General features: G+C 45.4%; 1 protein-coding gene across 1 annotated transcript; it reads left to right on the top strand.

Annotated features, from left to right (window-relative positions):
* Window positions 1–7,831: 7,831 nt before the first annotated feature.
* Window positions 7,832–13,000, top strand: LOC136997036 (uncharacterized). The gene is made up of 2 exons (XM_067347185.1): window positions 7,832–10,850; window positions 10,935–13,000. Exons 1-2 carry the CDS (start codon window positions 7,832–7,834, stop codon window positions 12,998–13,000), a joined length of 5,085 nt encoding a protein of 1,694 aa, XP_067203286.1.
* The last annotated feature ends 561 nt before the right edge of the window (window positions 13,001–13,561 follow it).

Here is a 13,561-nt window from a genome sequence, read left to right as displayed (position 1 = left end):
CATCCCTATACATGGACGAAGACGGTGACGTAAGGTATAAAGGGGTCTATCTACAATCTGTGGAAGCCACACAAGAAAATGGAAAAGCGGCGGATAAGGTAACAAATGAGCATGCAACGACACAGACAAGAACAGAAACATCAAACGCAAGGAAGAACTTGAAGAAAATACGCGAAGATTTCGTGATAGGAAACTTTGATGGAAAGAACTTTCCAATTGAGAATTGGTTTTATATGTTTGAAAAAGAATGCAAAAGATGTCAAATCATATTAGATGAAGATAAAATATTAATTTTGCGTTTGTTTTTAGAAGGTACAGCGAAAGATTGGTATTCCTCAAAAGTTATAGCATTAGGGTTAGACGTAGGTTTTGACGTATGGAAAAGAACAATGTTAGAAAGCTTTCGCGAAACAGGATGGCGAAAATGTAGGGAAGCGTATTCCTTTAGATATGTCGGAGGTAGCTTAGTAGATTATGCACTGCGAAAAGAAAACTTGTTGATAAACTTGCGAAAAAATTTTCCGATAGATATCCTTATTGATTTAATTATAACAGATCTGCCAATCTACATACAAGATAGAATAGATAAAACAAAGGTCACGTCAATCGAAGAGATGTTAGGAGAGCTACGTAAGTTAGAAAGTTTGGTACAAAGAAAAAAAACGTTTAGTCACGCCAACAATTCGGGGACGAATAACCAACGTAGTGTAAAGCAAACAACAATTAATGACACGACATATCCAGGACACATACGAGCTTCACAAACGAGCGAAAAGAAAACGTGCGGGTATTGCGAATCAAAAGGTTTCTCAGGTAGATTCCACCCCGAAACGATATGTAGACTGAAACACAAAGAGATGCCAAGGAGACTCGAAAAATATAAGAACGGTAAATAATATCGCAGTCCAAGAACATTTGAATGAAACTATAGTGGATCAAAAAAACTAGTTTGGCTGCCGCTGATAACGGTAGAAGTATTTCTAAATGACACTAAAATGAAAGCAATTTACGATTCAGGTGCAAATGTCACACTACTAAATTCAAAAGTCGTGAAAAAAATGCATTTGCCAATAAAAGAAGATAGAAACACTTTCAAGACGGTCAGTGGCAGAAAAAATGTCTCAGGAAAATTAGACGCGAAACTGAAAATACACAAAATAAAGAAAACGATAAATATGTTCGTAGTAGATGATGAAGATTTTGGATATGACATACTACTAGGCCTCGATTCGATAAAAAATTTTGGTCTAAAACAAGATTACGATCTCAAAATTTATCAAAAAGAAGAGGAAATCTCAAAAGTAGATTCTTCAATAGGAGCTAAAGAATATTTAGTTAATTTCAACGAAGGTATCCCAATTGAACAATTTGATGCAAAATTGGAGCATTTGCCTGAAGAAAAGAGAGAAGAAGTAAAACGTTTAATAGACAAGTATGAATCAATTTTTGCGAAAAATAAATTTGACGTCGGAAAAGTGAAGGATCACGAGGCGCAAATAAAGCTCGTAGAACGAAGATTTATATCAAAAAAACCTTACCGGTGCTCAATAGATGACCAAAAAGAGATAGAATTTCAAATAAAGGAACTAATAAAAGCAGATTTAATTGAAGAATCGTGCTCACCGTTCGCTTCCCCAGTTACACTCGCCTACAAACGAGATGAAGGTACAAAAACAAGAATGTGCATTGATTTTCGAGACTTAAATAAGTTACTCATTTCTGAACCACAACCTTTCCCACTAATAGACGAAATCATTGCAAAGACAAGTGGCTCTGAGTGGTTCTCAACACTAGATATAAATTCGGCCTTTTGGTCAATCCCACTACGTATTAAAGACAAGTATAAAACGGCTTTTGTAACGCAAGACGGTCATTGGCAATGGAAGTGTTTACCATTTGGCTTAAAAAATTCTCCGAGTATTTTCCAACGCATATTAAGTAATATCATTCGAAGGAACAATCTAAACGCATTCTGCATAAACTACATCGATGACATAATCATTTTCTCAAGATCATTCGAAGAACATATAAATCACTTGCAAAAATTACTACAAGCAATATACGAAGAAGGCTTCCGATTAAAATTTGTAAAATGCAGCTTTGCGAAAAACGAGGTAAAATACTTGGGGCATATCATTTCAGAAAATACAGTTCGACCGACCATTGAAAACTTGATATCCATTCAAAATTTTCCGACACCAGACTCAAAAAAAAAAATCCGCCAATTTTTGGGAAAAGTAAACTTCAATCATAAATACATCCCGGATACGGCTAGACTTTTGGAACCATTGCACAATTTACTTAGAAAAAACGTAGATTTCTCTTGGACATACGACTGCCAAGATGCATTTGGGAAAATAAAAAAATTATTATGTTCGCAACCGGTACTCGCAATCTATAACGCCGATGCTCCGACAGTCATATACACAGACGCCAGCATAGAAGGACTCGGGGCGGTGTTAAAGCAACAACAACCTGATGGAGAACTGAAACCAGTCGACTACTTCTCAAAAAAATTGAAAAACTACCAAAAAAATAAGAAAGCAATATTCCTGGAGTGCCTTGCTATCAAAGAAGCAATCATCCACTGGCAGTACCGGCTCATAGGAAAAAAATTCACAGTGGTCTGTGACCACAAACCTCTCGAAGGACAAAACATTAAATCCAGAACAGATGAAGAACTAGGAGATATGATGCACTTTCTTTCACAATTTGATTTCGACATTAAATATAAACCGGGAAAAACAAACGTGGAAGCGGATTACCTCTCCCGAAACCCAGTAATCTCAGAATCAGAAGACATAGAAGAGGGTATAAAAACAATAAATTTCGTGGATATGGAAGACGTAAGAGAGGATCAGAAAATGAACAAAGAACAAATAGACACAATGAAAGACAGATATGAAGAAAACGGAATAGTATACAGGCTCAGAAACGGTAACAAACAAGTAATGATATCGGAAGAATTCGGAAAGAGTCTGGTTGCAAAAGTACATAGAAACTACGGGCATATTTGCAAAAGTAAAGTTATAAATAAGATAAGAAACTTCTACTACTTTAAAAATATGGAAAAAATTACAAAACGGTTCTGCGACAGCTGCGACATTTGCTCAAAAAAATAAAACACGAAGCAAACACTATGGACTACTAGCAAAACTAGGACCAGCAGAAAAACCTTTTGACATTGTTTCCCTGGATACGATCGGTGGATTCGCAGGAAACAAATCGTCGAAAAGATACTTACATCTACTAGTCGACCATTTTACACGATACGCCTTTATACTGACATCAAAAAACCAAACGGCAGAAGATTTCATAAAACTACTGAAGAGGATTCAAGATAGACACCAGATACAAACACTCCTTACAGACCAATATAGCGGGATAAATTCAGACGCATTCAAAAATTATCTCAAACAACAGAAAATCAATTTAATCTTTACTGCAGTAAACTGTCCATTCTCAAATGGACTAAACGAAAGATTAAACCAAACTCTCGTGAATAGGATTAGATGTAAAATAAACGAAACAAAATCTAGAGCATGGTCGAAAATAGCCGAAGAGTGCACAGAACAATATAATCGTACGGAACATTCGGTTACCGGATTCAGCCCAGAATATTTGCTGTTCGGAGAAATCGACCCAGTGATTCCAAAAGAATTAAGACCAAAGAGAGATTTAGATAAAGATAGAATATTAGCACTTAGAAATTCTCAAAAAAATCATATCTACAACAAAAGCAAATATGATAAAAATAGATCAAACTATGAGTTTGATGTTGGACAAATGGTCTACGTAGAGAATGGATCAAGACTAAACAGAAAAAAACTAGATGAAGTTAGAATCGGGCCGTTCCCGATAATACGAAAAATTTCTAATACTATTTTTGAGGTAGACTCAGGACATAAAAAGAAGGAATCAAATTACTACCATATATCAAAGCTTATGCCATATATCAAATTCGAAGATGTGGATGATACACAGACTTTACAGGCTCTGCTGTAAATCTTCTGTGGCGGGGGGATGTAAAAGTAGAGATTGTGCATCTCTCTTTCAAAATGCGCGGTTATCCGAGAAAGGCCGTCCGGCCGTCGATCCGAAAAGGTGGCAGCAGGTGACAAGAGTGAAATTGAGAGATAAGAGAAAAGAGAGAGAGGAGAGAGATGATCCGACAAAATTGAGTGAGGAAGAGTGTAACGCCACGTGTAAGGATTCGAACTATTAAAAACTCCAGAAAGAAACTCGGAATAGGAAAAGCCACAGTACTTTCGATTTCTCATTTTTTTAGGTTAGTAAATTACATTACTAATCAAACGAAAAGCGCGGAGATATACTCTACCGCATTTTAGGTTAAAAGCGAATCTATGTAATTAGTATTATCTGTATGTGATGTTATTGTTACTCAAAAAAAATAAAAACTCTCATTTTTTTAGAGACATCGAATGGCTTAATTTCCTCGTTCTAAGAACGTTAGCTAAGAGTGCGAATTCCACTCTTACAAATATATAACAAGAAAACATGATAATTATAATGCGGAATCTTAACGGTTTTCTTTATATATAAAAATATAAATTTATATTTTTACTTTAACATTATTTTAGTATTTAAAGAAAAAATACTAAAATATTGTTAAAGTAAATATAAATTAATATTTTTATAAATTAAAAGAAACCCATAATTATAGTATATTTTTTATAACGGTGGCCACATTTGCTAGGATCTAATTAGATCTATTCATGTCTGAATGAATCTGATCAGATAGGGCCAATATTTTGATCAAACCATATCTGAGTAGATTAGATCTGATCATGTCTGTTCAGATCTCTTTCATTTTTTCCCGAGGTGGTTTAAGGTTCGTTTATACATATCCGTACCGTATCCGTACCGTGTCCGTACCGTACCGGCAAGATTCGATATGAGTATTTACACATATCCGGCTCGCATCCGTGAATATTTTGAAACATCAGTCTTGAGACATACATCTGAACTGTGAACATGGCAGAGCTATCGATAAACGAATTAGCGGTAATAGTATTAATTTTAGACAAAGAGAAATCTTAAAAAAAAAAAAAACGGATTTTATGGGTTTATAAAGCATGGACAAACGAAAAACAAAAGGTGAATTTTTTACATTTTACATATAAAGAATTGGTTGATAATGCAACTAAATTTTATCAATATTTTAGAATGTCAGAACATGCTTTTAATGTGTTACTCAATTTAATTGTTAGTAAAATACAAAAACAATATACAAGATGGAGAGAACCGGCTAGCGAAAACACGTTCCTACATATGTATAAATTTTTGAAGAGAATTGTGTATTTTTTTTCAAATAAAATAATGTTTAATGAATATAAAAATTTATTTGTAAAATAATATTTATCATGAGTAAAATTACCTGGTTGATCAAGTTCTTGAGAAATACTCATTTCTACTCATTACTACATTTGTCAGTACCGGCACGTTCAGTGCCGTCCGATCCGTGAAAATATCGTCGTCAACGACATCTGCGGTGCCGGTACGGACACGGACGGCACGGATACGGAATAGTGTAAATACTTACATTTAATCATATGGAATCGAATCTAGCATCCGTGCACGGACGTGTACGGTACGGACACGGTACGGATACGGTACGGATATGTATAAACGGACCTTTATTGTGAGCAGCATTACACTCTCCATGAAGTATGAAGAAGAAAATAAAATAAATTTGTATTTTGGGATAAAAATTGTAGGCACCATTGATTTTATTATGTCGTTTATCTTACCTGCAACAATGATAGTAATTTTTAATAATCTAATGATGTACAACATTTGCAAGCAAAATCGTATTCGAAGAAACTTGATTTTAAGTGCCTTGGCTTCCGATAAGAAAACACAAAGTTTTGACAATGAAGCGTCACACAATGAAGTCACAAAAATGCTTGTTATTATTTCAAGCTTATTCATATGTTTGAATGCACCTATACAAGTCGTTATACTTTGTATCAGCTATGGCGTACGTATTAACATTTATTATTAAAGAAAAATTAGCTAATAAATCAAAAACAGAGTTTTTTTACTTTAAAAACATTTTATATATTACAAAAAGATATTAATTATTTTTTAATATTTAATTTTTTTTCTATTATTTGTAAATTTTTTAATGCAATTGATATAAAAACTGTATTATTGTTTATAAATTTTTAATAATAACTTATAATGCTAAAAATTATATTTGCAGATATGGATTCCAGAGTTTGTCGACATTCTTTTCATCGGTATATTTTTAAATCTTTTAAATTACGGAATAAACTTCTTGCTCTACAGCGCAACTAGGAAGAATTTTTGTAAAGAATTGATACATATGTTTACATTTAGATACTAAAAAGAACAAAAATATGAAAATGAAAATTTTCGAGGATTAGTGCGTTACTAAATCATGCAATTATTATAAGGTAATGTAATGATGAAGTATGACATCAATTATACTATTATATTATAATATTTAGTTTTTTTCTTAATTATTTTTTATTAAAATTAATTTTTTTGTTATTTTTAATTAAAAGTGTAGTTGCAATTAACAATATTGTTGACGCTTTTGCGCGTCTTGCGAGCCTACGCTGGCGAATCGCGAGATCGGAGCGACACGTCAGCTCCGATTTTTGCTCTCTGTCCAAACAGAGTTGTTGTCCCGGTCGCGCTGGTGCTGAGCTTTTTTCCCGCTCTGGGTGGATCGAGTAGCTCGGGGCCGGGGGAGAGCTTTTGCATTCCTAAGCGCGGCCTACTGGCAGTCTTGCGGAATCGTTTCACGAAAAAGGCCGCATGCGCTCCGCGTTCTGCGAAACGCGTATTTTTTGTGCCCGGCTCGGCTCGGCACCCCGGGTAAAATTTATGGTTATAACAATTCGCACCGCCGTGTTCAGGGGTTGAGAATTGTATCGAACGATAACAAATAAAGTGCTGTGAAACAAACGAAAAGTTGCTCCTCTTTTGCGCCATCCGATCTGGTACATCCGAAAACTACAGTTGCGCTGGCTCCAACCGGCCATTCTACCGCACGGCGAGCCACCAACGAACATTCTGGTCCTTCGAGCCGGATGAGTAGCCACTATCGGATCGGCATCGTAAGACCTTCTCTGAGTAAAATAAGGATTTCTCCGGTAAGTAAGACTCATTTTTTTTGGTGGACCTAAGGTGAATTGTGCGCGCACACAACCACTTAATCTCCGCGGATCATCCGCGCAAAGGGGCCACGTGCTGCTCGGGCATTGCATCATCCGCGCACGCGGTACGAGGAAACCGTGTCTTGGCGAGATCAGTGCCGTTTCCCGCGAGTGCCGCGCCTACGAGCACGCCGCTCCGAGCCCCGCGTGCTCCGCGCCAACGAGCTCGCCGCACCGCGTTCCGCGTGCTCCGCGCCTACGAGCTCGCCGCCCCGCGCTCCGCGTGCTCCGCGCCTACGAACACGCCGTCCGAGCCCCGCGTGCTCCGCGCCTACGAGCTCGGCGCTCCGCGCTCCGCGTGCTCCGCGCCTACGAGCACGCCGCTCCGAGCCCCGCGTGCTCCGCGCCTACGAGCTCGCCGCACCGCGTTCCGCGTGCTCCGCGCCTACGAGCTCGCCGCCCCGCGCTCCGCGTGCTCCGCGCCTACGAACACGCCGCCCGAGCCCTGCGTGCTCCGCGCCTACGAGCTCGGCGCTCCGCGCTCTGCGTGCCCCGCGCCTGCGAGCTCGCCGCTCCGCGTTCCGCGTGCTCCGCGCCTACGAGCTCGGCGCTCAGCTGTTCGCGCGTACACGAACATTTCTCTTTCATTATAAAGTACGGTAGTCGGTACCTTGTGCTGCGACATGGATGCGGCAATTAAAAAACAATTAGCTACCGCCGGTTACATCGAACGTTTTTGGGACAACCTCGTCAAAGCCGGAAAGGACAAGATGACTCGTGCCTACCTTACCACCCGACTAGAGTTGCTGGAGTCGTACTGGACAAAGTTTTTCGACTCACACGATGCACTGTTGATTACGGAGAGAGTGGAGTTTACGGACTATATGAAGCAGGATGTATACGCCTCAACAGAGGAACATTACGTCACTGCCAAGGCTAGAATCTGCGCCTACCTTCAAACCACAAAAACGGCCGCCCCGACCACAGGAGAATCCGAGGCTGGCGCTGTGCTCCGGCAAGTACAGCTTCCAAAAATCAATCTGCCCACGTTTAACGGGGACCAGCTAGCCTGGGAAGGTTTTCGAGATCTGTTTAGATCCTTGGTGCACGATGTGGAGGGACTTGCGCCCATTCAGAAGTTGCAGTACCTCAAGGCTAGTCTCACTGGCGAGGCGGCAGCAGTCATTTCAAGTCTAGACATGACTTCGCAGAGCTATGCGTCGGCATGGGACGAGCTGATAACAAGATACGACAACCGAAGGGTGCTCTTGGCGTACCACATGCGAGCGCTACTTTCTTGCGCGCCGATCACTAAGACATCAGCCTCGGAAATCAACCGAATTCTCAGCACGGTCACCCAGGCAGCACGCTCCTTCCGGGCATTGGGCCGCCCTGTGGAGCATTGGGGCGACTGGTTTGTTCACATCCTGGTGGAAAAATTAGACTCGTCCTCGCGTCTCCTGTGGGAATCCTCACAGGAGTCAAGTCGCGAGTTCCCGTCTTTTGAAGATCTGAAGGGCTTTCTCCTGACTCGTGCCCGCGCATTGGACGCCGCCAATCCTCGGCTTGTCCAATCTGCGTGTGGCAACAAGGCCAAGCGAAACGCCCGGAGAGATGATGTCTCATCTCACTCTACAAGCACAAGCGAAGGACCTCAGTGCGTCCTTTGCAAGGTTCGTCATCCGCTGCGATCATGCAGCAAATTTAAGACTCTTTCTGCGGAGCAGCGCAGGGAACAGGTGCGGAAAACAAAAGTCTGCTTCAATTGCCTCGGACAAGGTCATCCGGCGGCCGCCTGCCCCTCGATCAACCGCTGCCGACACTGCGGCGAGAAGCACCACACGATGCTGCACCTCGGATCAGCGGACGCGGCGCTCCTGCAGCCTTCAATTCAGGACTCCAACAAAGAGGCACTGACGCCGGAGCAATCAGACGTTTCCGCGAAACCGACAAAGGTCGCCGCGTTGTCGAGTGCCACCAGCGGCACGGTGCTGCTCGCGACCGCCCTAATTAACTTAATTTCGGATTCCGGCAGAATAATGACTGCGCGCGCTCTCTTGGACTCCGGTTCAGAGGCATCGTTCGTCTCGGAACGCGTCGCACAGCAACTGCGGTTGCGACGACGCAAGGTGAACGTGACAGTCTCTGGCCTGCAAGGTGTAACCACTGGTCGAGTTTCTAATGCCGTTTCTCTCATGATCGGCAGCAGGCATTCCTCGTCCCTACGCATAGCCTTGCCCAACGCTCTAGTTATGTCCAAACTAACACCGTTTACTCCTGGCCGACAGGTTCGCATGGGTGACTGGCCGCATCTAAGCGGCATCCAGTTGGCAGATCCGAGCTACGACAAACCGGCGGAAGTCGACGCTGTGCTGGGAGCAGACATTTATGGGATGTTGATCGAAGGTGGAGTCAAACGAGGATCACCGGGAGAACCCGCCGCTCATTCAACCATCTTCGGCTGGGTGTTGATGGGCTCGCTCTCGGCGACAGACAACTCAACGCAGTGTAACATCGCCAGCCTTCACACAACAGTGGAGCCTGACCTCCATCAAGACCTTCAGCGGTTCTGGGAGCTCGAAGAGTTTTCCACAAACAGGATCCTCACTCCGGACGAGGCCTTCTGTGAGGATCTCTTCAAGAAAACCTACGCTCGCGACTCTGAAGGTCGATATATTGTACGCCTACCGCGTAGACGCAATCCGCCGGCGGGACTTGGGGACTCCCGTCGCGGGGCATTGCGGCTGCTCCTGGCGAACGAAAACCGATTGAGGCGTAACCCGTCGCTCGGACAGGCATACTCAGAGTTCATGAATGCTTATCATGTCCTAGGTCACATGGAACCGCTTAACGGACCTGATAAGGAGGCTGGCTGTCCGTACTATCTACCGCATCACGCAGTGGTCAAGTCTTCGGATCCGAATGGGAAGATACAAGTGGTCTTCAACGCGTCTTTCCGAACACCTTCCGGGATGTCGCTGAACGATCTCCTCTTACCCGGCCCGAAGCTACAGGCGGACCTCTGGCTGGTTCTGACTCGATGGCGATTGCATCGCTTTGCCTTCACAACGGACATCGTCAAAATGTTTCGGCAGATCCGGATCCACCGGGAGGACGCTGACCTTCAGAGGATATTATGGCGGGCGGACCCTGCGGCCGAGATTCAAGATTTTCGGCTCGTCACCGTCACCTACGGTACGGCGCCGGCCCCGTATCTGGCAATTCGAACCCTTCTGCAGCTAGCCGAGGATGAAGAGCACCGCTTTTCGGAAGGTGTAGAAATATTACGCCACCATACGTATGTCGACGACATATTTGCCGGCGCCAACACTCTCCAGGCGGCTCTCGAGCGCAAGGGTCAATTGGAATCTTTGCTCCTGGCCGGCGGGTTCCGGTTGAGCAAGTGGGCCGGTACGCACTCTGCTCTATGCCCGGACGGCGATCAGACGGAGCGGCTGTTCACGGTCAACCAAAGTGTGGGGGCCTTAGGCGTAATTTGGACTCCAGTCGAAGACACTCTTAGCCTAAGGGCGGTTCCAACATTGGAAATGGAGAAAGAGCCAACTAAACGCTCCGTTCTCTCTCAAGTCGCCAAGCTGTTCGATCCAGCCGGCTGGGCGGCTTCTGTGATAGTCGCGTCCAAAATCTTTATTCAAGATCTCTGGATGGCGGCGCTCAACTGGGATCAGACCCTGCCACCAGGTTTGCGAGCACGCTGGACGCAGCTCGCTACGTCCCTTCCGGATCTGAATCACTTGCGAATACCACGTTGAACTGGTGTTCTAGGGCAAACGGAGTTACACGCATTTTCAGATGCGTCTGAGAGGGCCTATGCAGCCGCCGTTTATTTACGTGGTCTCAGCATCACCGGCGGGATACAAACGTCGCTTTTGGTCGCCAAAACCAGGGTTGCACCGATTAAGCCGGTATCGATACCAAGGCTCGAGCTTTGTGGAGCTTTACTGGCGGCACGGCTACTGCATCGTACAGTCAAAGGATTGCGCTTGGAAAACTGCAGTTTACACGCCTGGACTGACGCTAGAGTAATTCTGGCATGGTTAAGGGACCACCCATCTCGATGGACCCCCTTCGTAGCCAACCGAGTAGCGGCTATTCAGGAGTTGCTCCCGGCCGATCAGTGGCATTACGTGCCCACTTCTGACAATCCAGCGGACTTGGCCACTCGTGGCATCTCGCCGATGGAGTTATATAACCAGCGACAGTGGTGGCGTGGTCCAACCTGGCTGGAATCCCCATACGACAGCTGGCCAGCAGACTATCTTGGTGACCAAGACGTGGCTGAAGAACGTCGCTCACACGCAACTACCACAGATACCGTCGCACTTGAAAACGACTTACTAGTGCGATTCTCTTCGTTTTCCAAATTAATCCGTGTCTTGGCCTTCTGTCTTAGGTTCCTGCGCCTAGCAGTGCGGCCACCAACGATCAATCTTACTGTCGATGAGCTGGAATGCTGTCGGTTACGATTACTACGCCTCGCTCAGCAACAGGACTTTGCTGAGGAGGGTCACGCTCTCAATCGAGGAGGGCAAGTCTCACGCCGATCACCCCTTTCGGCGCTACGACCTTTCTTGTGTCAAGGTGGACTAATTCGAGTCGGCGGACGCTTGGAGCACTCATCGCTAACCTTTGCCGAAAGGCACCCGATCGTGCTCGCCAAGAGCAGCCACGTAGCACTACTACTAGTGCGAGACGCCCATCATCGGACACTTCACGGGGGACCACAGCTCACTCGCAGCGTCCTGGCTCAGCGTTACTGGATATTACAGGCCAACTCTCTGATAAGGTCTGTACTCAAACAGTGTGTAAAATGCGCTCGTTTCAGGGGCGCATCCGCTCATCAACAAATGGGACAGCTGCCGACCGACCGAGTGCGAGCTCATCGCCCCTTCTGGTCCACTGACGTAGACTATGCGGGCCCAATACAGCTCCGCACCTCTAAGAGTCGCGGACAGAAGAGCTACAAGGGCTACATCTGCCTCTTCGTCTGCATGGCCACGAGGGCGATACACCTGGAAGCAGTGTCGGACCTCTCTGCTGGGTCGTTTCTGGCTGCATTTCGGCGCTTTGTCGCTCGGCGAGGTCATTGTGCGCGTCTCACCAGCGACAACGGAACTAACTTCCAAGGGGCAGAGCGGGAGCTGCGAGAGATGTTCAGCGCCGCCTCAGACTTCTACGCAAACTGTAAGGTCCAACTGGCCCAAGACAGTACCGTCTGGAGTTTTATTCCCCCTTCAGCCCCGAATTTTGGCGGGCTGTGGGAGGCCGGAGTCAAGTCCACCAAATTTCATCTCAGACGGGTACTGGGCGACCAACTTTTAACTTTCGAAGAGTTGACAACTCTTCTTTGTCAGATAGAGGCGTGCCTCAATTCCAGGCCTCTCTACCCCCTGACTAGCGATCCATTAGACAATACGGCGATAACGCCAGGACACTTTCTTATCGGGGAAAGTCCGATCAACCCACCGGAACCACCCTGTCCTCAGGGTCTTCCTCACTCGGCCACTTCTCGGCACCGATTAATTACTAATATGCGTGATCATTTCTGGCACAGGTGGTCACGAGAGTACCTCCAGCATCTTCAACAACTTGGCAAGTGGCGACGGCGCTCATCCAATCTCTCGATTGGGGACTTGGTCCTCATCAAGGACGACCTGCGGCCCCCCACGAAATGGCCACTGGGGCGAATCATTCGAGTGCACCCAGGGGACGACGGACTGGTACGCGTGGTGACGGTGGAGACAGCCGCGTCGCAGCTCCGACGGCCGATCTCCAAGATCTGCCCTCTTCCGATCAGACCGACGGAAGACGAGGCGAGGAAGGAGAAATAGCTCTCCATCTCACAATGACTTTCCACGGCGGGCGGATCTTCTCAATTAGGAGGTTCTTGTTTCGCCTTACGGACGAGGCGGGCGGGATGTTGACACTTTTGCGCGTCTTGCGAGCCTACGCTGGCGAGTCGCGAGATCGGAGCGACACGTCAGCTCCGATTTTTGCTCTCTGTCCAAACAGAGTTGTTGTCCCGGTCGCGCTGGTGCTGAGCTTTTTTCCCGCTCTGGGTGGATCGAGTAGCTCGGGGCCGGGGGAGAGCTTTTGCATTCCTAAGCGCGGCCTACTGGCAGTCTTGCGGAATCGTTTCACGAAAAAGGTCGCGTGCGCTCCGCGTTCTGCGAAACGCGTATTTTTTGTGCCCGGCTCGGCTCGGCACCCCGGGTAAAATTTATGGTTATAACAATTCGCACCGCCGTGTTCAGGGGTTGAGAATTGTATCGAACGATAACAAATAAAGTGCTGTGAAACAAACGAAAAGTTGCTCCTCTTTCGCGCCATCCGATCTGGTACATCCAAAAACTACAGTTGCGCTGGCTCCAACCGGCCATTCTACCGCACGG

This window comes from Linepithema humile, chromosome 1 (genome assembly GCF_040581485.1).
Source record: "Linepithema humile isolate Giens D197 chromosome 1, Lhum_UNIL_v1.0, whole genome shotgun sequence".
In the NCBI taxonomy this organism is placed as follows: domain Eukaryota; kingdom Metazoa; phylum Arthropoda; class Insecta; order Hymenoptera; family Formicidae; genus Linepithema; species Linepithema humile.
The sequence above is the reverse complement of the archived record's forward strand: the minus strand, read 5'-3'. Positions and strand labels throughout refer to the sequence as shown.

Excerpts from the sequence above, each read along its gene's own strand:
- LOC136997036 (XM_067347185.1), top strand. The coding sequence starts at position 7,832 with ATGGATGCGGCAATTAAAAAACAATTAGCTACCGCCGGTTACATCGAA. Across the intron at positions 10,851-10,934 it reads GGATCAGACCCTGCCACCAG|GGCAAACGGAGTTACACGCA; the intron begins GTTTGCGAGCAC and ends CTGGTGTTCTAG.